The sequence below is a fragment of the Coregonus lavaretus genome (assembly GCF_964263955.1).
Source record: "Coregonus lavaretus genome assembly, chromosome: 16".
Classification (NCBI taxonomy): Eukaryota; Metazoa; Chordata; class Actinopteri; order Salmoniformes; family Salmonidae; genus Coregonus; species Coregonus lavaretus.
Window position 1 is genome coordinate 15,969,527 of NC_140003.1, and position 23,160 is coordinate 15,992,686.

At 40.0% G+C, this 23,160-nt stretch overlaps 1 protein-coding gene and 2 pseudogenes across 3 annotated transcripts in view; 1 reads left to right on the plus strand and 2 right to left on the minus strand.

Moving 5' to 3' along the window:
- Window positions 1-10,173, minus strand: part of LOC311143413 (obg-like ATPase 1) — a 48,515-nt pseudogene extending 38,342 nt beyond the window's left edge. The window contains exons 1-4 of the transcript XR_014615551.1: window positions 10,159-10,173; window positions 9,640-9,728; window positions 8,152-8,295; window positions 7,088-7,258 (exon numbers count right to left, since the gene is read on the minus strand). The product of XR_014615551.1 is annotated as an obg-like ATPase 1 (transcript). The remainder of the gene's footprint in view (window positions 1-7,087; window positions 7,259-8,151; window positions 8,296-9,639; window positions 9,729-10,158) is intronic.
- A 4,346-nt stretch (window positions 10,174-14,519) lies between these two features.
- LOC311143513 (transcription factor Sp9-like) lies at window positions 14,520-17,045 on the plus strand. The gene is made up of 2 exons (XM_084179341.1): window positions 14,520-14,617; window positions 15,168-17,045. Exons 1-2 carry the CDS (start codon window positions 14,597-14,599, stop codon window positions 16,452-16,454), a joined length of 1,308 nt encoding a protein of 435 aa, XP_084035467.1. The 5' UTR covers window positions 14,520-14,596; the 3' UTR covers window positions 16,455-17,045.
- Window positions 17,046-20,684: 3,639 nt separating this feature from the next.
- On the minus strand, window positions 20,685-22,783 carry LOC311143414 (corepressor interacting with RBPJ 1-like; annotated as a pseudogene). The gene is made up of 5 exons: window positions 22,736-22,783; window positions 22,270-22,385; window positions 21,490-21,596; window positions 21,004-21,090; window positions 20,685-20,907 (listed from the first exon to the last, which is right to left on the minus strand). The product of its transcript is annotated as a corepressor interacting with RBPJ 1-like (transcript).
- Between the last annotated feature and the right edge of the window lie 377 nt (window positions 22,784-23,160).

Below are 23,160 nucleotides of genomic sequence, written 5' to 3' on the forward strand. Positions count from 1 at the left end.
CAACCACTTGCACATTTTGTGGCTGTCCCACTGAACAAACATTTCTGTGGATGCAGTGTGACTATCTACAAGCATTTCGCTACACCACAAGAATTCCGCTACACCCGCAATAACATCTGCTAAATATGTGTATGTGACCAATAACATTTGATATGATTTGATTTACTAGGACGCTACAGAGTGCTGCCAATTCATTATGCTTTCATCACAGTTGTTTCCTTTCCATCATAAACAGTATTTTACAATGTTACTAGTGGATGATTCTGTTAGTCATATTTCTAATTAGGGGACACAGACACTAGTAGTGCCTAAAGGTCAGAAGTTGGGAATATCATTAAACAAAGCCAAAGAAATAAGAGGGTGAGTTGTCATCACCAGAGCTTCCTGTCTACAACTTCTCTGTGAGTCACATGATCACCCTCCACACCAACACCAGGGCGGCCTCCACACAGGAAGGCCAGCATACAGTCTCATTCCCAGACTCCCTTTGACATAATTTGGCAGATGGGTAAATAAAGACTACCAGTATCTGGGTTGTTGACTGGCACTTTCTTAAATTCAGATTTTCAAGTTCAACCTTTTTTATTTATCAAATTACAGACAGCAAGCACTCTCTGAAATACTTAATATTACTGTAACAGATTCAATACTTTCTCAATATTTCCACATGTAAGGTATAGTAATGCCTTGCTCTGCCTGTCTCTGCTGGTTTAAGTAGAATCTTGTTTAAACGTGTTCAAGGCATTCACTTAGAGTGAGAAGAGTGTGAGCCAAGAAAAACAGCTGTTTTCCAATTGATTGACCACATCCAGTCTTTGCGGATGAATGTACTACAGTGTATACTACTGATTTGGCTACGCACATTGAGCAATTAATACACATGGATGAGAATGACTCACAACTATGTACAGTATCAGGCTATGGTAACAGACTATTCATAAGCATACGATTTCTGATACTGCCTTTGGCCTGCTCATGCAACGACTAGGGACTAGTCTGTGAGCATCCTGTTTCTTCAATAAATAGTTGGAGATCAAACCAGTGTGAATTAGGCCATGTGGGGAAGCATGGTTGCTGGTGAGGGACACAAAAGAGTCGAGCAAGAACGTGTCTGTGTCTCAGGAAGAGGATCCAACAGTGTTCCAGTCACTGCAGAAGCACTGGGAGCACTTACTCTTCAAACCAGTCCCTTATGAAATGTGGGAAACTAAGGCATTCAACAGAATCAGCTTTCAGGATGCCATAATACCCCTTAATAGTTTTTGGAAGGTTTCGTTAAAAGCAAATTCAGTGTTTATACAGTTTTTTCAAAACCATAGGGGTTAAAAAATATTCATAACATGCGCACTACTGGGAGAATTGAGCAACTAGATCTGACTTGACTTCAAAGTTCCAACGCTAGGCTGAAAAGCCTGTTTGACAACTGCCTGGCTTCAATAAGGCTACAGCTGAGGTATGTAAAGTCGGAGAATGCACTGTTTAGAGTATAATCATGCACTTCATCAATATGCCAACAAGTTAATGATACAAATATACATCAATGCGAGAGTGTTGTTTGACTATAAAACAAATCAAAATAGGAACCTATCGCCCTTGACAATAATTAAATTGAAATTCGGGGGGGAAACTATTGTCTATGTCATTTAAGCTAGCCCTTTGTCTCCAAGGAATATGAAACAATAGCATGTAGGCCTACATTTACAAAGGGTTTCCATAATGGTCATTGGGAATAAACCGAAAGTTAAAGGGTTCCGTTTTACGGCTGATCTCCTGTACAGTATGGTTGAGGTTTCACAAACCTCCACTTCATTTGATCAGGATCAGTTCAACCAGTCCTCCAGTTTGGCACAGGCACGTGCACTAACAAGCACTTCACTGACACTCAGTGAGCGCTCTGCTCTGCACTGGAGCAGTAGCCCTTTGTAAGATGTTTGGAGAAACTCATTTCTAATTTTCAGACAAACATACCGTTCCAGACAAGAAAAAGTGTGCTCACCCCAACCGTATAATCAAGCAATATAAAAGAAGTGCCTGGAATATTGCAGCCTGTACTGCCTAACACCAGATAAAACATTTCTATAATTGCAAAACAAAACCAGCAATGTTTAATGGTTAACTTGTGGAACATACCGCTTTGTCTCTAAGGAGTCCACAGAGGGAAAACAATGGTATGTCAAAACAGATAGTCGTAAAGTCACAGTAAAAGCATCCACATCATTTCATCCCTATTTAGAAAGACTGTTTTCTACACACAGAAACAACAGAGTTGGCTTTGGTTTGAGGATCTGATTCATTCTTCCTGTCAATACAAAAGCAAGCACATACAGTGCCTAGTGAAAGTCTACACAACCCTTGCACAACTTGCACATTTTGCTGCCTTAAAATTAAATTTAAATTGTTTTATTAAATTGGGGAGTTTCCTAGCGATCTAAACAACTTACTCCACACTTTTAAAGTGAAAGAAAAATAATAGAAAATGGTCCAAATTAATACAAATACAAAAATGAAGAAGTCTTGATCGTGTATGTCTTCACACCCCAGAGGTAATCCTTGGTGGAAGCACCTTTGGCAGCCATTACAGATGTGAATAATTTTGAATACGATTTTACCAACTTTGCACAAGTCTTAGGGCAACATACAACATACAAAATTGCTCAAGCTCAGTAAATTTGGTTGGCTCAGTAAATCATTGATGGACAGCAATATTCAAACCTTGTCTTTGATTTGCAAGCAGATTTAAGTCAGGACTGAGACTGGACCATTCAAGAACAATCAACACCTCTTGGAAAGCCATTCTTGTGTGTCTTTTGCATTCAAATGTAATTGTCCTGCTGAAAAATACAACTCTATCCCGGGGTTAGGTATTCAGAAGACTGAGGCAGGGTTTCCTCTAACTTTTTACTGGGCCTTTGCTCCTTCCATATTTATTTTGATCCTGACAAACTCCCCACTCATAACATGATGCTGCCACCACAATACTTGAAAATACAGAGAAGCAACATTGCATTCACTCCACATTACTGGCCTGTATGGCAAAGTGAAAAGAAGCCTGTGTTAAAAAATCCATTCCAAACCATCCATTATGTTTGCAACAAGCCCATTAAGTAATAGTGCAAAACAACACAGCAAATAAATCCACTTTTTGGTCTAAATTAAAAAACTAAAGGTTTGGTTAAAATACAATACAATACAACAGAGTGAAACCCTCTGTATTTTCAAGTATTGTGGTGGCAGCATCATGTTATGGGTATGCTTGTCACCGGCAGGGACTGGGGTGTTTGTCAAGATCAAAGAAAATATAAAAGGAGCAAAGCCCAGGTAGAAAGTTAATGGAAAACACACCTCAGTCTTCTGAAAACTCAACCCTGGGATAGAGTAATATTTTTTCTGCAGGACAATTACACACAATTGAATGGCAAAGACACACCAGAATGGCTTTCCAAGAGGTGTTGAGTGTTCCTGAGTGGTCCAGTTTCAGTCCTGGCTTAAATCTGCTTGAAAATCGGAGAAAAGGTTTGAATATTGCTGTCCATCAATGATTATCGACCAAATTGACTGAGCTTGAACAACTATGACAAAAACAATGGATAGACCTATATGTTGCTACGCGACGCTCCTCAGCTCGGCAACAAAAACAACAACAACGGTGGTGGGGCAGTCAGTGGTGCTGTTTCCCCCTACTGCGGATTCAATCTCTAAGGCAGCAAAATGTGAAGACTGTGCAACGGGTGTGTAGACTTTCACTAGCAACTGTACGTAAGCACATATCATTTGACGCAAAACCGAATAATAACATCTTGGAAATACATTTCAATGCATCCATAAGTACAATGTCAAAACAGAGACATTCAGGTAGATATAAATATAAGCCTCTGGGAAGCCTCTAAACGGTGTTTAGAAACAATATTAACATGGCTGCTTCTCCCTGAGGCCACTGCAAACAGGAGACAACACAGTATCACAGGAAACATATTGTACCTGTATCTTTAATCTGAATATCACACATTTATCTAGTGATGTAACGTCTATATAGTACATGTTATACCAGTTAAAAACAGTACAACCTCACTAGAACAGTGGTTTCCCAGAGACAGTAGACAAAAGTAATGATTACAACGTATCCTCTGTAGGCAAGTCTCACCTAACATGACTTTGTCCTAGTGAATAAATCATTGCTATAGCTTAGTTACAGTGGGTGGTCCTCAATTGCATCAACAAAAGCAGACAACCTCCTCTCAGACCTATTCTCTAAGGAAACGATATCCTTCCATACCCAACACACCCTTTCATGGAAGTCATTTTCTTTACACTCTGGAGCGGCCACTTGATACTGTACAGTATATTTCAATGGTTTGTTACAATAGCTAGGAAAGGAGGCTGCATTGTGATGTGTTTCTGTGTATTTGAAGAGAAGATAAACTAATACCTTTTTAATCACTGGAGAAATCGTAGCCATGTAGAAAGCAAACGGCAGTGTGATATCTGTTCTACGGCTGTGAAGAAACATGAAAATGTCACAAGCAACACATTTGAGATATTCATCAGAGTCCTGAGGTAGTTCACAACGTACAGTCTGTCACACAAAGTCAGTTGAAAGGCTATTGGAAAATGGCCTCGGATCTGAAATGACACACTTATACTGTCCACCAAGTAATCCCTTGCAGAGAGGACCTTGGAAAAATATGAGAAAATTGTCTGTATTTTAACCCTGTCCATTTGGCTGATCTCTGCCTGTCACAGCCCAGTCACTAATCAGAGCTCTTTTCATATAATGGCAAAGTCAATAGCTGCATACAATCAGTAAACACATTTTAAAAATAGCCTCCATCTGCATTTTAGTAGCAGCAATTTCAATTATTCTAGCGTGTAACACTTTAATTGTGTAAGACAAAGACTATGTCGGAGGCACAAAAGAACTTCAGGCATTGACCTAGACAAGTGAGAAGTATTTTGTGGGGGTTGTTTTGCGGATGCACTCACATCTGTGTATTTACTGAGTATACAAAAGGCAGTTAGTGGGCATGATAAACCGAAAGCAATGCTGAATTGTACCTGACTTACAGAAATGGCCTTTCAGCTTTCACTGAACAGTGTCAACTAACCCTAAAAAGCCATTTATCTGCACAAAAATGAAGGCAAACTCAGCAAAGTTTCAATATATTTAGTGTGATGCAGGCTGGTATTGCATTGATTTCATATAATCTATAGGATATTTCATATAAAACACAGAAAAAAAATCTTAAAGTCCCAGTGCAATCAAAAATGTGATTTTCCTGTGTGTTATATACACTGGAGTATACTAAACATTAAGAACATGCTCTTTCCATGACATAGATTGGCCAGGTGAATCCAGGAGAAAGCTATGATCCCTTATTAGGAAGGTGTTTCTAATGTTTGGTATAATCAGTGTATATTTCCACACTATGAGGTTGGAATAATACTGTGAAAATGTGAAAATGATGATAATGCCCGTTTAGTGTAAGAGCTGTTTGAAAAGGCTGCCTGAAATGTCAGTCTGTTTTGGTGGGATGGAGTTTTGGCCTGCCTAAGGGGTATCCTATGTACCTGGTTTGAGGAGTTAGCGTGGTAACTTTGGTCAACTCTGAGTTCAACTCGGGATAACCAGTCATACATAAGTGGCTCACCTTTTAGCCAGGTAAATTTCAATGGCAACGAATCCATCAGAACTAACCTGCTCCGTGGCAGGCTAACTCACGGCTGAATACACTTACCTTGAATGAAATCACTGAGCCGCGAGTTGAGGACCAATAAAATCAGATTCCCTCCCTCTTGCAAAGATTGCATCATCATCCCTTCATTTGAGGAAGACGACTGATTAAATATTTAATTAACAAATGTTTTTTTGTGTGTTAGAAAATAGTAAAATGGTAAAACACCTATCACATTATTTAGTAATGACAGAATGCATTTCAAACGTAAAACTTTTGTATGACCTAATACGATTATTTTATCGATAGGAGTGGGATGAAAGTTGCTCATGCATTGTAAGCACACCAAAGCACATCAAAGATGGCATTAACTATAAGTAATAAAATAAAGATGCCACTTCTAAAAGCCTATTTCACACTGCTGAATTTGCAAGATACATTTTCCTTCATTTAGATTTTGGCACAAATGAAAACGTGGCACTGACTTGCCCATGGATTGATGGTTTCAACATTGTCTCAATGAAGAGTTCGGTGTTCGAACAGCGACATGCACGCGCAGCTACAAGCCTGCTAGAGTTAGCGGCAGGCGGACAAGCAATATCCACCATCGTAGTACGGATGAAGCCTGAGCTGGAATGTGATGCTAACTGAAGCTGGTTAGCTTTAGAAAACCCTGAGTAGATCTAGCTTGCTTCGCAGGATACCCCTCTGGTGACATCTCCAGGCGGTAAATTAGTTAATCGACAAATAAGAAATAGAGTTCCAAACCTCTCTGCCAATAACAGCTCGTTTTCATTTTACAGTCCTAGCAAAAGTCTTGCTTAAGAAATTGCTCTTTGCTAAGAAGCTATTTTTGTTTCTTTTTGACCATTTTAATTGAAAACAATCACAATAAGGTATTTAATTGTTACCCAGAAATGATTTGATATTGAGATAAATACAGCTAGATTGGACATTTATTCTTACTGTATTTTTGCATATAGGCTACTAACCTTTCTTGTGCTCAACCATAATCAACTGTGACATTTTGGGATCAAGTTACAATAATCTGTGGTCACAGGAAGCCACTAAAGACTTCCCTCTGAGTCTAGTTTTATTTCCCAACCTAAGAGTATGCTACCGATTGTGTGCAGTGAGTCTACCAAACCAGACACGGCCCCTTTCATTCCCTTTTCTCTGAGTCCAGTTCAGGGGAAAACTCTGCATAGGAATGTGAGTTTTGGGTCTGCACTATCCCTGAATGTTGTGTTTATCTTGGAACCCAGCAGACAGAACCATATAGGCCTCAGTAGAAAAGCTCTGTCAACTGCTTTCAACAAGAAACTACAGGGAGTTATGAAGTGCATTTTCTCTTTGCTACCTCATGTAAATTTAAATCGGAACACTTTCCTAACCAGATGAAAAGTGTGTCATTTTACAGAGTGACATGCAGAGCGCTATAGTCTGACAGGAGGGACTCACATGTCATGTGGAAGATGCCATCGCGGGCACTGATGTGGGAGAGGAAGGCGTTGCCCAGGCCCTGGCCAGCATGAGCTCCCTTCACCAGTCCTGCTATGTCCACCACGTTCAGGAAGGCTGGCACCTTGCTGCAGAACAGGCAGTGGGGTTAAGGCAGTGGAAAGGAAACAGGGGTTATATAAGTCAGCTAATGTTTAATATAACCAACAAAATACAGAAACAAGCCCACAGTTTGTGAATCAGTCTTTCTTAAGTTTTTGGATATGGATCAACACTACCAGGGTAGATTATTGGTGGTCAAACTTTCTAAGATTTCAATGAAAAATACATATCCCCCCAAAAAAGATGTTTGTCTCTGGCTATTGGGTATTAGCTATTTATCAGAGTAAGTGGTAGCCCTTGAGCCTCATGTCTCTATCAGCCTTCACACTCAATGTGGATAAATGAGAATAAAACCCAGCACAAGCCTGTACACAAAGACTGGTTCTACACCTCGCAATCATACTCCTACTACAACAACAGAGGTCGGTAGTAGTGCCATACCTTGATTTCATCATCAGGCACCTACACTCTGGAATGTATGGTTTGAGACACAAGAGCTATGACTAAAGGGTGCTAGTGTTTATGTCATATTGCTCATGGAAAAGTCATAGCAGAGTCATAAAGAAACATTTCACATTGCTCAGTGCTGAACATGTTATATTGCACTACCGTCAACCCCAGAGACAGAGAGACGTTGATTCACTGCTGTGATTTATGTCCCTCTCACATTAAACCAATAGGCTGGTCTAACCTCGCTCATAATGACATATGATAGCCAGCCACTGACACTTAAATGCTATGGCCTCTTACGTAAAAGACCAAATAACATGACAAACTGCAGTTATCATTATATGTATAGTAAAGGACTGGCAACTCAATGTCAACAACATTTCTGTATCTTCTTGCGGTGACCTATACATATTTGCCAGAGAGCCCAAGTCTGAAGTGTGAATAATATGTGAACAGTGAGACCCCATACCTGACAGGCTTGTGGAATTGGCACAGGAAATCATAGCGTTCATCTGGAATGGGCACTCGGCTTTCATTTGGGTCAATGGTGCAGAAGGGGAAATTTTCAGCTGCAACTTGACTCTTTGTCAGTATGTTGAAAAAGGTTGACTTCCTAGAAATAAAAACAGCACAGAGGTCAACACATCCCAGAAACTGTTGGTGGATCCAGATGGATTGAGAGTATGATGTTGGTTTATTCAAAGACCTCAGTAAAGCCTACAGGGCAGGAAGACAATTTCATCTCCACTATGAGAAAGAGGTCAATCTAATATATTGAACATTTGATCTTCAGAATCATAAATGGCCTGATTGTGAAACATTAAACCCAATTACAAGGTCAGATAATCCCATAATAGATCAATTGTGTTTGGAATCCAGGGGAAAATTACGTTCCTGACAGATCTGAGCTGTTGAACGGGTACAGCCAAACATAGCCCCATGTCGTGCTCACTGAGAGATTTCTGTTCCACAGCACAAGCACCTTAAGAGTGCTTCAGGTTGTGCTGACTACTCAATGAATGCAAGTGTAATAATGGCAAGGCAGTTAAATATAATCCATCCCCTCACCTGGTGCGCTCCACATTTCAAGGATTGGTTGGTTTAGACTCCAAAGCCTACAGGACTGGAATTGCCCAGATATTGCTGTGATGCAGCATGGATTCATCATATATCACAGGATTGTTCCAACTGTTATCATATATTTCAAGGATGTTTTAGATCACCCTCAGAAATATACAATCTGCCTTAGATTTACATTTGTTATTCTGCCTACAGTGGTGGACAAAAACATGTCACTTCAATCAGCTCTCATGTTGCTATTCATCAGCCCGTCACAGTGCATGAGGCCAGGTCAACAGCAGTGGTGGCTAGGCAGGGTGGGGAGCAGGGTGAGTACAGTGGTCATTTTGAAGCCCCAGGCCTGCTACTATTTCATACAGGAGAAATGATCTCCAATGGACACTCATGTTACCATCCTGATCCCTGTACAGTGGAAATTACAAGAAAAAGCCGAATACCATAGCGTGAGAGCTGTTGCTGCTTGGTAGGCTTTAGGATTTTACACCATGGTATCGTTTGTTGTATGTCTTTATCTGGGTAGGATCTTATAATACCCATTAATCAATCCAAAGCATTTTGTGTCTGTTTGTTCTAATCTTTTACGTTTAAGAGTGGGTCAATATTCTGAATTATTGAATGAAATTAGGCTAATATAATCCCAGACATTACTGGTGCAGGGTTTGCGACCTTTAGGTTCACGTGTACAGGAAATGCATGCACTGAGAGCCTAATGGCATGTGGCCTGAAATGAACTGGTCAATGAATGAACAGAATACCTTTACACTGGGTCATGGGGGCCATAAGAATACATTTAGTACTGTACTTAAAAATGCATAGGCCATGTTGTTAAGCAGTCCAATCTATATTTCCAGTTTACATGTAAAGACTATAGACATACCCTACATTGGGCAATCCGGCGATTCCTATTTTCAAAGAAGTCCCAAACCGTCCAATCAGTGGTGGTGGCTGCTGTCTATCACCTCCCTTCTGCCAAAAAAAACAATGTGTCAATGTCCATAGAGAGTGAGAGCTCATGGCATTATGTAATCTAGGTGACACATTCAGTAATCTAGGTGACACATTCAGTAATCTAGGTGACACATTCAGTAATCTAGGTGACACATTCAGTAATCTAGGTTACACATTCAGTAATCTATGTTACACATTCAGTAATCTAGGTGACACATTCAGTAATCTAGGTGACACATTCAGTAATGTAGGTGACACATTCAGTAATCTAGGTGACACATTCAGTAATCTAGGTGACACATTCAGTAATCTAGGTGACACATTCAGTAATCTAGGTGACACATTCAGCAATCTAGGTTACACATTCAGTAATCTAGGTTACACATTCAGTAATCTAGGTTACACATTCAGATTTGGCCTGAGCTACTGTAGTATACACAAAACACACCTTCTTGGGAGCCATGTCTTTTTCTTCAGTTTTCACTGCCTACTAAATCTACTCACAATTTACAGTGAAAAAACATATATTGCTGGTAATGTAAGCTCTAGAGACATGAAGCTAATAGCTGTCTAGCTAACACCATTTTCAGTCGACCGCACTCACACTGGCTAACGCCTCACTCTCAAAATAGGACATGCGTCTGGTCGAAATGAAAGATGACACTGGTAAATGGCTAGCTGATCCATGTTTCTACATTTAGAACACACTTGTTAATATTAGGCCTACTGTATTTATGAGCTGAGCCAAGCTTAATTTTGTCATAGAAAATCTCTGCCCACATTGGCAAATATGCACTATATGCACTGGAACATTGGTAAATACTTGTCATATGTGCTTGATTGTGTTGTCTGACACCACAGAACATAGACAACATATGCACACACCAATATCAGTAACCATAGTAGTTATTACAGGAGTCTATCCAAGTGTCAGGCATATAACCAAAATGACAGTCCCTCACACACAATATGACAGTGGCAGGGTGTGCTGGTTAGGTTGCACCTCTTATCAGGGAGAATTTAAATCGGTACAAGTAAGCAGCTGTTGGATTATAGCTCCTTTAACAAGGCAAACAGGGGCCGGGTGGCCATCTGGCATTTCGGGCAAATGCCAGATGGGCTGGTCCATTTTAGCCCAGTGGGCTTGTGTGGGGGCCTCAAGGAAAAAAATGGGCTGTGTGTTTGAAATGTCAGGGCCGATTTCTGGTTCCATTCCGCCCCTGAAGGTGAATCTTCTAGCCTACTCCTTGCCACAGCCTGGTTTATCAGTATGGTTTATCTCCCTCCCCAATAAAATTATATTTCATACTGAACACGAATTGGATTCTATGTCTGCCTGTTATACACCATTATATAGTGAATATAAGTCTTTCCCCACATATTGTTTTTTTTTTTTACTCCCTTGATAACCAGAAAAATTACAAACATCGGATGCAAAATGTGAAAGGCGTCCAACAATCCTTACCGTGCAAGAGCAGGGCTGACACGGAGGATAAACAGGTTGAATACTGTACATTGAAAATTCATGGAGAACAGCATGGCATGCAAGTCTTTGCATATGCAAAATAGACTCACATCGATGATCTGGTGCGTTAGTCTACAAATCGTATAAAAAGAGATACATCTTGATACAGATTTTACAAGACACAAATAACACGAGTTTATGAGAAAATATTGTTTTCTATATAAAATCGGCTACCATCACCATGACCCAAACAAGCTTGTAGGCTAGGCCTACTTTATTTAAAATTTCTGTCGGTTTTTGTAGACTCTCACACACCTGTTTTCAGATAATGATATCAATTAACATATAAAACGACTTACAATTCAAGCATGGCATCATTGCCCCTAAATTGTTTCCCCTCTTAGACAGAAACAGGTGTAGGCCTGTGGACCTCCACCACTCCCGACCATGAGATTACACCGATTAGTTAATTGTCCACAAATAAACTTTCCTCAAAGCCAAAGCAAATTAATCCGTGCAGGGACCGACCAGAAAACGTGCTCTAATCCAGCACCCTGAGTCGTTTAACATGCAGAAAACGAGCCTCTAATAATCTAGATTTGAAGCAAGTCAAAGGCCTTTTGTACCAAGAGTTTAAATGAATAGGTTTGGATTAATCATTTATCTTTTCTCGTTGAACGCCTTGATGGATGCACCGTCACTTAGCCTCACCACAATAGATGCACAGCGTTTTGTTCTACCAAATAAATCATTCTCATTGTTTAAGGTACATTGATCAATCTAATGACTTGTAATAGGCTCCTAATTGCCACAGAAAAGTGCTCTCGGATGGAGTCCTGCATGCGAGATTAAACTCAAAATTCCCACTTGAATGACACTGTTTAAATATTTTCCATGACAAGATTTCGTCAAGGATGCTGGCATTGCGTAGGCCTACCAACTATTACGCAGGCTATCACATTGTTATTATGGTAGGCTTACATGACGAAATTCCAATTTACACTGGCATTCAAAAAGGCAAAAAAGTCAACACAATTCAAAATGAGTATGTGCAATCATATGTGAACCAACACCTGTCATTTTGAAAAATAATCTAATCCTAATTGTTTTAGTGCTATTTTGTTACTATCTGCCTGCACCTCTAAAGTTTTTGTTCGTTTTATATTTCCTTACTTCTTCATAATATTTCCAGAAGTGTTTCAATAATGAGTTAGATGTTGAATAATGTGGGAATAATCACTCTAATTAAAAGCGAGCACTCCATCGAGGGCCTTATCTTCGCCTTGCTCATTGATAAATTATTTCTCTTTATTTAGAGCCAATACATAGAAATAAAACACAAAGAGACAGATAATACCAGCATATCATTATACATAGCAAAAATAAATAACAAATAATCAACAATGAATGACATGGTCCTCATTTTAACCAAAGTTGCATTACACTACAAAACATTTAGAATTGTAGTTTAAAGAAAAGAAAAAGAGAAAGAGAAAATAATAATTATACACATCAGACACTCACGCTGTTCGAGACACTTTGGCATTACAATCAAATTTGTTAATGCAGAATCGACATTTAATAGTGCTAATAGCACACCACAAAAATGGCCATGATTGCAAAAATGAAGCACTTTTCTTGGCTCCGTTCGTTGGATTTGATGAAATTGTTTTATATTAACCGCTCCAAAGGTGGGGATTTAAAGCAGAGAGAGCCTTTTAACAAATTGCGCTTGGTTGACTGGCAGCATTCAAGCTCAATAATGGTGCATTATTCGCCCGTTTTGAATACTGTAATGCACAGCTTTCGGCGAAGCCTTTCTCTGGAAAATTGCTTTAAGTTTTGAAGGGATGATAATTCACACCAAAGCAGGCCATTGTTACATTATGTCATTACCCCGAAATGTTTTAACAAGCTGTGAAACACGTTGACATATATTGCATTGTGATCTTTAAAAAATGTATCAATTCCAGGGAAGAAAAAATATATAGTCATTTGGCGGAAAAAAAGGTTAACGTTGATGCGCTCCCCATGTTTTCTCAATGGTTCAATTGTATCTCCAAACGTTATATTCAGATAGCCTAAATCTTTAGTGTGCAATGCTCTATGGTTTCATTGTGCCATATTAAATCAGCCTGCATCGTTGAATGAAATGCATTCGCCAGGCTGACATGAGGGAAACAACATCTCATGTGATTATTATGACAATGTCTGCAATATTTTTCGAATAATTTTATTTTGGTACAGTTTACAGGCTGTAGCCCTTAGAACATCAACCACTCATCAAGTTAATTGTCACTTTTTAATTAACCCAAAATCCCAACTGTACAGCCTCAACACACGCGCGTAAATTGGCACAGACAGACAGTGGGACGGGCGCGAGCGCATTCCGCACACACACACATAGATTTAAAACATGTCCACAATAGCCTCTTAAACGCACACATGGCAACACCGCTTCAGCCTATGGAAACTTTTAAGATAATTCACCTGTTGTATGACATACCTTGTATTGCAAGCGTCTCCACTTTAGTCAGCCATTATTCGTTGATAATGGGTCGGCTTATTGCACTTCTGGCCGGCTGATGAGTGTATGGGAACTTCTGCTGAACTTAATGGACGGTGTGAGCAAGCACATGCCCTGCGCCTATGAACACGATTCCATTCCTGAAAGTGCATGACAGCTTTGGTTTTGACAAATATGAAGGCACTGCAATTCGCATAGATATCTTTTTTTAAATAATCACCAATCCCCTCATGTCATGTCATGAAACATAAAACATTTTTGGGACTCCACGAGGGATAAAAGCAGGGGCAGCTATACATCAAAACATTATATTTTACAAGTATGTGCATATAGGCCTAGAGAAAACAATTTATATAAGAACCTGCAGTTGAAATAAATAAAAAATACAATTGGTCAGAAAGCTTTATGAAATGCAACAGAATGCGGCTTCATGCACCGGAAACAAAATACCTCTAAATAAATCATATCAAATTCTTACCTCTGGCAGAGAACTAGCTTACACCAAAATGAGCTCGATTCTACAATAAAGAGCACATTGAGCCTTGATGGGAGAATACATAAAATGTATAAAAATACCAAATCGTATCTTGCTTGACAGTCAAATCCGCACAACTGTTATTGATTGACGTGAAGCTTTAGCGTTTCTGTCCTTGGTCGAATCTCTCATTGGCTCACTTCGTCCTCTTGCCAAGAATCCAGCGCTTAGATTGGCTGCTTGCTTTTGCCAGCTGTACTTCAAAGAACGCGCTCTCTACAACTAGGTAGTGTAGGAGCTCGGAGCTCGGAGCCAAGAGAGAAATCGTGTGACTACGGAAAAGCAAAGTGCCTGAGTCGAATTGGAAAAGTACACTATTGCAGAACTGTGACCAATTCAACATAGCAAAGACCCTGGATATGGCTACGTCTATACTTGGGGTAAGGCGACAAAATATTGGTTTTCAATTCCGTGCGTAAAACATGCCTAAAGTAGGCTTTATACTTTCACACTTACTAAAAAGTATAGGCTACTTTGCGGTCATTATTCTTTTATCGTTGAGTTTTGTTGTTACTGTAGGTATTGAAAGTGCTTGTTTAGATGTAATTGTGACTCAAGTATCTGTTTATAGACAACTTTCCTCAATCAAAATAATTTGAGCTTTTGCTAACTTTCATAATAGGTTACCCACATGAGCAAACTTTCGAGACCTGCAGTAAACTCTCCACTGAGTGACATTACTGTATTTCCTCCATGATTGTGTCTGTTTATTTGGTTCAGTGGATATTTAGCTCACATTTCGATACACTCTTTATGAATGAAAATTTTTCACTAATTGCTATCCAAACAAGCACAACAACCGAACGGTTAGACGACCACATAGGCAGACGCAAATTATACTTATAGAAAATACATGTATCTTATTTACAGAAAGAAAATTGTAAATGTTGCTTGCAATGTTCTAAAGTACATTGATGTATGTCTTTGCAGGAAGAACCACGATTTGGAACTACACCTCTAGCTATGCTGGCTGCTACTTGTAACAAAATTGGCAATACCAGTCCCCTTACCACTCTACCTGATTCCAGTGCTTTTTCAAAAGGCGGATTTCATCCTTGGAAAAGATCCTCTTCTAGTTGCAACTTGGGATCCAGTCTCCCTGGATTCACTGTAGCAACAAGCCGCGGATCGACCGGACTAACATCAACTACTGGCACAGGCAACAGCGCGTTCTGCTTAGCCTCCACCTCCCCGACCACCTCTGCGTTTTCCACAGAGTACAGCAGTCTGTTTTCCAACTCAGCGAGCATTTCGTCCCAAGAGTCTGGGCAGTCAGCCTTCATCTCCAAAGTCCACACATCAGCAGAAACCTTGTACCCGAGGGTAGGGATGGCACATCCGTATGAGTCGTGGTACAAGTCTGGTTTCCATTCAACCATCTCGGGCGATGTTACTAATGGGGCGTCCGCGTGGTGGGACGTTCATACCAACCCTGGCTCATGGCTCGAGGTCCAAAACCCTGCAAGCTCGCTGCAGACCTCCCTGCACTCCGGGACCCCCCAAGCCATACACTCTCAGCTCAGTGGCTACAACCCTGACTTCTCCACTTTGACACATTCGGCATTCAGCTCAACCGGTATAAGTCCCACGGCATCGCATCTTCTATCAACTAGCCAACACCTGTTAACACAAGAGGGATTCAAAACAGTCATTCCAACATACACGGACGCCTCTGCCACCAACGCTATGATTTCGGGTTCCAGTTCTGGTTCCTCAAGGTCATCCAGGAGGTACTCCGGCAGAGCCACATGCGACTGTCCGAACTGTCAGGAGGCTGAGCGGCTGGGGCCTGCAGGGGCCAGCCTCCGGAGGAAAGGACTTCACAGCTGTCACATTCCAGGCTGCGGTAAGGTGTATGGCAAAACCTCTCATCTTAAAGCGCATTTGAGATGGCATACTGGCGAGCGGCCCTTTGTCTGCAATTGGCTTTTTTGTGGCAAAAGGTTTACAAGATCAGATGAACTTCAGAGACACCTCCGTACCCACACCGGTGAGAAAAGGTTTGCTTGCCCAGTATGCAACAAGCGCTTTATGAGGAGCGACCATTTGAGCAAGCACATTAAAACCCACACTGCCGGTGGTGGAGAAGGCAAAAAGGGAAGCGACAGTGACACCGACACCAGTAACCTGGAGACCCCCAGGTCCGAGTCCCCAGAACTCATTTTAGACGGGGTAAACCCGAGAATCAAGGGCCCATCTCCTCATGACGAGCCCTGAATGGCTGTTATTTGAATGACCTTGAAACTAACTTTATAAAGCAAATTACCAGTAGGCTATCAAAACTGGTACATGTATTAAAAACGGGTCTGGGTTTGAGAGACAGTATTGGACGAAAATAAGATTTTACGCAAAGCATTTGAAAATAATAATAATTTGATCTTAATTGAATATGTTCAACTCGTTATTCACCATCAAACGAAAAGGATAATTATTCTATATTATATGAAATTACTTAACTATAAAGCTGTCAACTTAAAAATTAACCGGAGTACTTTTTACGATCAGTGCGTAAAAGGGGCGAGCTAACCCAAATGAACTTGGTTGGCCCATGTGAGTCGCCATCATATTGTACATATTGACAACAAACGATGTGTTATTTTCATGTAAATGTGAATTATGATTGTTTCATTCGTGTTTGGGATCCTGGAATTCAGGGAGTTTACTTTCAATGCACTTTGTGGATATGTATGTACACAGCTTTTTCAATTCAGTTAACCATTTCATTTCTTTGCTACAAATATATAAATGTTTACTTGTATAAAGTCACACGTATAAGCCTTTCATTTTGTCATAATTAAAATGATCTCAAATCTGAGGCAGTAGTCGTGTGATGGGAATGTTTCACTATATTGTGTCCCATATTTGTTTTCATTATGCGAAATGAAAATAAATGATAAACAAAGGTAATTTATTTGATGGTATAAATTGTAAATATGAACGATTGCCAAACGTAAAATGTAGATAGGCAAGAGTGTTCCTTTACATAAAATCAATCATACATTGCTGATATAGGCAATCGCACATTGACGTGCATTCTCTCTGAGGAATAAATCAATAGTTAATGCCCCAGAAAAGACATTTCATGCCCAAATGAAAATCTTGTTAAATGGTATTAATTATGACTTGGAGCACATTGCAACCCCATGTGTCTTGTATTTGCGATTAGAGATTCGTGTATTATCAAATATCTAATTAATCTCCGAGACATCATTTGTTCAGCTTTACTTTATCTGGGGGCTTCCAGGGGGTTTTGATGACAAAGGCCTCCTGAATATTTATTTTAATTGTCCAAATTAACTGATTTAATTTGCATGTCAAACGGAAAGATGGCAGTCCAAGAATAAGGATAAAGCATCTCTAAGCTTTCCTTTAAACTCTACACTTGATTTGATGTTATGGGAACTGTTTCTAAACTTTTGAAAAGAAGAAGGGGTAAAAAGCCATATGCAAATGATGAATTTGAAATGCTCTTGTCGCGGCGCAGTCAAATGGTTCCTGCATGTTATTTGAATATCAGTGGCCCCGTATTGAAAGGGTTCAAGGATGCTCTCTGACTTCTTTGTGCTTACCCAGTGCAGCGTCCGATCTCAAAGAAAAACCCGGGGAATAATTACAGCGTGAGCCCAGGCCTGGGAATATGTTAGGGAGAGGCATCTCATCTAGATAACCTCTTTCTGAAGAGGAAGTTAAATTGACCAGAAGGCAATAGAGGAAAATTATTTTCATTTCCTTTTGTGTGGCTGGCTTTGAGGAGATCACGAAAATAATAATAAAAAATAAAATGTAAATTTTTCTATAACCACGAATTCGAGTTTAAGAATAAACAGCTTAAATTGTCAAAGACTAGAAAAGACAACGTATTATAGCCTATATTTTGCATTTAATATAAATGTGAACTTTTAAATGTAGCCTACAGGTGAAATAAAATAGGCCTATTCAATAGGCTATTATAATATAACCGAACATTAATGATAAATTAATGCAACCTGGAGTTAAAAGTTTATGTTTATTTGTGATAAAATAGAGGTTTATTTGCAGTGACTTTCTTTATGTTCTTTTTATTTATTTTTTGAAAAAATATTTTTGGTTATTTGGCCGCATAGGTACATTAAGTAAATTACTGTTTTTCTTGTGGGCAAATATAATATTTTCATTACACACTTTAGTGGATTTGAATTTCGTTCCATTTTCATGAAGACATAAATAAGTATTAGGCTGTAATTCATTAGCATAGTTTGCTATTATATGGCTACAAAAGGGCGTTAAATTCAACACGAGCCAAGTGCGTCAAAATGCTTCGGGGAGAGAGACGCCTGGGGTTGCGGACAGTAAAGTGCTGTCATTTATCGCTTTGTTGCTTTTCCATGGAATGCCCTCTCGCTGAGCATTAGGCAGAAGTCATCTTTGTTTTCAAGACACAATAAAGAGAGATCAAAGAAGAGAACCAGTGCGACTTTACCGGACACGGGAAACATCTCACTGCTCAAGGCCTCGGGCCATTCTCCTCTTGTCCCCAGGGTCAAAAAATGTCAATTTCACAATGGAAGGTCACGAAAAAATATTTGTATTGTGATAATGATAAAATAACAATTCATCAAACCAATTGCCATAGGTCCACAGCATTTAGGTACACACCTCGCACCATCATTGCAAAAGGTTAAATAGTCTGTCTATACAGAATATACTAATCTGAAGCGACTGAAATAAAATAAAACATGCAAGCAATTCTCGACTTTCCTTTTCCTGGTCAGGAATTCTTATCAAAGCATATCATATCGACGCAGTAATTATCAATCTCATTGTTATTGTTTGCCATAAAATATATGGCTCCAAAACAAATACGGACTGGTAGGTTACACAGTTCAATATGTCAAATCTCAAATGAACCCCAATGACCTCATTCTTTCTTCTGTTTTATCCGTCATGATGATAATGTCATGCAGGTAATGCAACAAGTAATCTCCAAAGGCCGACAGGCGCGCAATGTTGCGTAAATCATGGGCAGGAAGAATAAAGTTACATGCATTGATTTCGATTCAGAATTGGGTATTCATTGTTAAATATTTGAAACAAACTTGATGTCTACACACTAATCACTTACGCAGGCCTAATCGTATGCATCGCATAAGGAACAATCATAGATTGATTGTCATTAGTCAACCATGCCCCCGTTTAGGGCACTTCCAAAAGACCACTGTGAAACAAGCCTACATAATTAGGCTAAACTTGTAACACATGTAATGAAGCACGGTCACAACCATGTGAGCACTGTTGACTATATTTAAAGTTCGAGGTGCAATAATATTCTTATAGTATTCTGAAGCGGGTTCTCGGGACTGAAGTGACAACCATGAATAATAGTGCATGCAAGACATGCATTTGTTCAATAATCTGACAAACGGAAAACATTTCTGTGGTTCAAGTTATTTTAGGTATACTGCTGCCCTCTAGTGGAGGAAAATAAGAACTGTATTTGAGGAGCAGGGGTGTAATCACTAGTCCAAACAGTTTCAAAAACTGAACGTTTTTCAACTAAAACAATAGTTTCTATTGGACACATTCAGGTAGGTCCCTCCCCCGTTTAATTCCGTTTGCTTCTGTTCAACATTTTGCAACAGAATCGGCATAGTCTGAGTCACTGCTGCTCCCACGGGGGTATGAAAAAAAAGTGTGTGCACTCACTGACTGTAAGTCGCTCTGGATAAGAGCGTCTGCTAAATGACTAAAATGTAAAATGTAAATGTTGTAATGAATACGCCCCTGCACTCATTTTACTGTAGCAGCCAGCTAGCAGGTAACACCAAAACATGATGGATACTATAGGCTACTAAAACGTTGGTTTCTATGTGTTTGTTTAATGTTTAATAAGTGGCCCCCCAAGAAAAATCTACATATTAACAATAGCATCATAAAACCTTCAAAACATTACACTTTCGTGTCAAAAATGTTTACATCAGCAAAATAAAAAGGTATCACTGGCCCAATTTGTAAGATTGTCTACTCTCACAGTTCAGTGTTTTCTCTCAGCTCTCCCCCTGCTTCTGGCTCGTTTCTGCATCTCCCTCCCTCCCTCTGCTCCTACTCCTACTCCTCCCTTTGCCTCCCCTCTCTCTCCCTCCCTCTGCTCCTACTCCTCTCCTTCTCCTTTGCTTCATCTCTGCTCCTACTTCTATTCCTCTCTCTTCTACTTTTCATCTCTCTCTCTCTCTCTCACGCTCTCCCTCCCTCTCTGGGAGCTGCTACTGGTTCTCTGCCTCTCCCTGCTGTCGTGTCTGTGTCTCTCCTGACCTTCATCTTTCTCTCTGGACAGTACTTTCTGGCCTCGCTCCTGCCTGGCTCAGTCCTTGTTTCTTTCTCCTCTCTGGTATCGTCTTTGTGCTGTTTCTGTCTGGAGGTTGGGCTCCGTGACCTGCTCCTGTGAGAGGAGCCCTAGGTCTTACTCTTGACTCATCCATCACTCTCCGTGTTGTTATCACCACAGGAGTCATTTCTCTTGCCCTTCTTCTTTCTCTTCTGGCTCTCAGAGTCTGAGTCACTGCCGCTCCTACTTTCACTGGAGCTGTCAGAGTCTGAGTCACTGCATCTCCTACTTTCACTGGAGCTGTCAGAGTCTGAGTCACTGCTGCTCCTACTTTCACTGGAGCTGTCAGAGTCTGAGTCACTGCATCTCCTACTTTCACTGGAGCTCTCAGAGTCTTTGTCTTATTTTACAATAAGCATATTATATTCTAAACAACTAAATCTATGAATGGTGGTGCTCTCCTACCTGAGGAGCTTCTAATTTCTGTTTAGTGGTCAACGACTTCAGGAATTCAACCTCAGGATCCTCCTCTTCTTCATTGACAACATACTCCTATAGCATAAAAACAATTCGTAATAAATCAAACAATTAAAATAAAAAAGCATGCATCAAATACTAACAAAACATTAATAAAACTTCATAAAGAAGAGATGTCACAAATGTTTAGAAGCGAAGTAAGTAAGAGTAGAACAACCCCTGCTTCTGTTTGAGGGGGGATTATGGGGGAGGGGGGTTAAACTATATACTATTGCATCTGGTGTTGCAACACTCCTATAATTTTAGCAGTTAGTCTCATCACATCTGCCCAATTGACTAAACTTGCAGCGACTGGAAGAGCTCAGTGGTTTACTCTGATAATTGGCCATTTTTCAGCAATCACATTTAGACCGGGGATCTGCCATGGATATTGTTTGTCTTTTTCTTCAGGGTGGAAGAGGAACAGAAGATTACCTGCGATGGATCACAAACAGTAGAATTTCTTCCAAGGACACATTTCTTCAGGGCAAACACACTGTTTCACATCTCCACCATTAACTCGGAGGGGTGCATCGACGGACCTGTTAGCACAAATCACAGCCTCAAAGTCCCATTGATGTCTGTCCACATCCGTCACTGCTTCCACAGTGGGGAATTCAGGGGCGGCTTTGTTAACAGAAAGGGACACCAAATCAACTCACTCGTCTTCAGGCTGAGCAAATCATACAATATCACTCTCCCAAAGCAGTGGTTAGTGGAATCAGAATACACAAGAATTGCATTTTTCTCCCAGCACAGGAGGGGCTCCATTATGGCCCTCCACCATCAACACCATGCGCAAGACTCTCCCGCGGTAAACATGAATTTACTACTTCACTTCCTGATTGTAGGAGTCAGAATCAGCTCCACTCTGGAAGCTCTACAGGACACCAGGAGTGATGAAAACTACTGCTACAACATGTTACAAGACTTTCCACAAATGTCCAATGTAATACTGAATGCCCATTCTATTGGACAAATTATTATTGCAATTTGGCTGCAATAGATGCATCATAGGTTCTTTATTCAAATTATTTCAAAGTCGGTGCAAAAAAAAGAGAGGATCATTTCATTGTTAAGAATGAAAATATGAATATAAACGTCATAACATTTAGTTTAAAATAAACAATTAGCTACATCTGTGAAATATTATTTGGAATTACCAGTCAACCTTTTTCCTCTATTTATCCAGGTAGGTCAGATTGTTATTTGTACCTGCTTCCTCTGTGGGCGCAGCGCTGGCATTGATCCAAGACAGGCGGAAGAGAGGGCACTCTGTCTGTATTCACATGGCCCTATTTGTGACACTTGACGCATCTCACGTTGCGCACCTGAAAATCACAGGTCATTAGACTGGACTTATCCATTCATTCCATCACTTATAACACCTCCCATACGACCCAATTGCAATGACGACAAGCAAAGCATATATACTACATAGACACCTGCCATAATGTAAATTAACACATCGTTATCCCGAGTTAAATATAATCCTTTACTTTAGCACCACCAAGTGTCAAATGCCATCACATTTATTTTGTTAATAGGATAATATTTAGCCTAGCACTGAGGGTAATCACATTTAACAGCAGATTGTCATAAATAGGTATGTCATGAGTTAATTCAACACAAATGGGAAAACGGCACAATATTAATCTATGCAAAAGTTTCATATATTCACCTGAATTCCAAATGGTTGATCTCTAACAGCCATGTCATCCTTGGCATACGTACAAAGATGAAAGCGAAAGTATCACCAAATGCAAAGGTCAACTAATAGTAGGACTCAAGTCATCTGAATATTTATTTTGATCAACACAATTCGCAACTTACTTCTCTCGAGGGGACGTCTTTTGCCACGCAACTTGATTTCTGATTCTCCTTCCTGTAAAATAATATAAACATGTTACATTTTGAACAATAATAAACTAACATATGCCTTTAAATCTACAACATTGACCAAACTAGCAATGCTTGCTTTGAGAAACAAGTATGCAACTGTGAACAAGAGAGGGACTCTTATTAAACATTGCACCTCCTTGGTCTCCTCTTCTCAGTAGTGCAGAGTGTGGGAGGACGGAGTGCAGTCATATGGTTTCATTTGTA

Bases quoted from the DNA above. Each gene is read 5' to 3' on its own strand.
- LOC311143513 (XM_084179341.1), top strand. From the start codon at position 14,597: ATGGCTACGTCTATACTTGGG. The intron at 14,618-15,167 runs GTAAGGCGACAA...ATGTCTTTGCAG, and splicing joins TGGCTACGTCTATACTTGGG to GAAGAACCACGATTTGGAAC.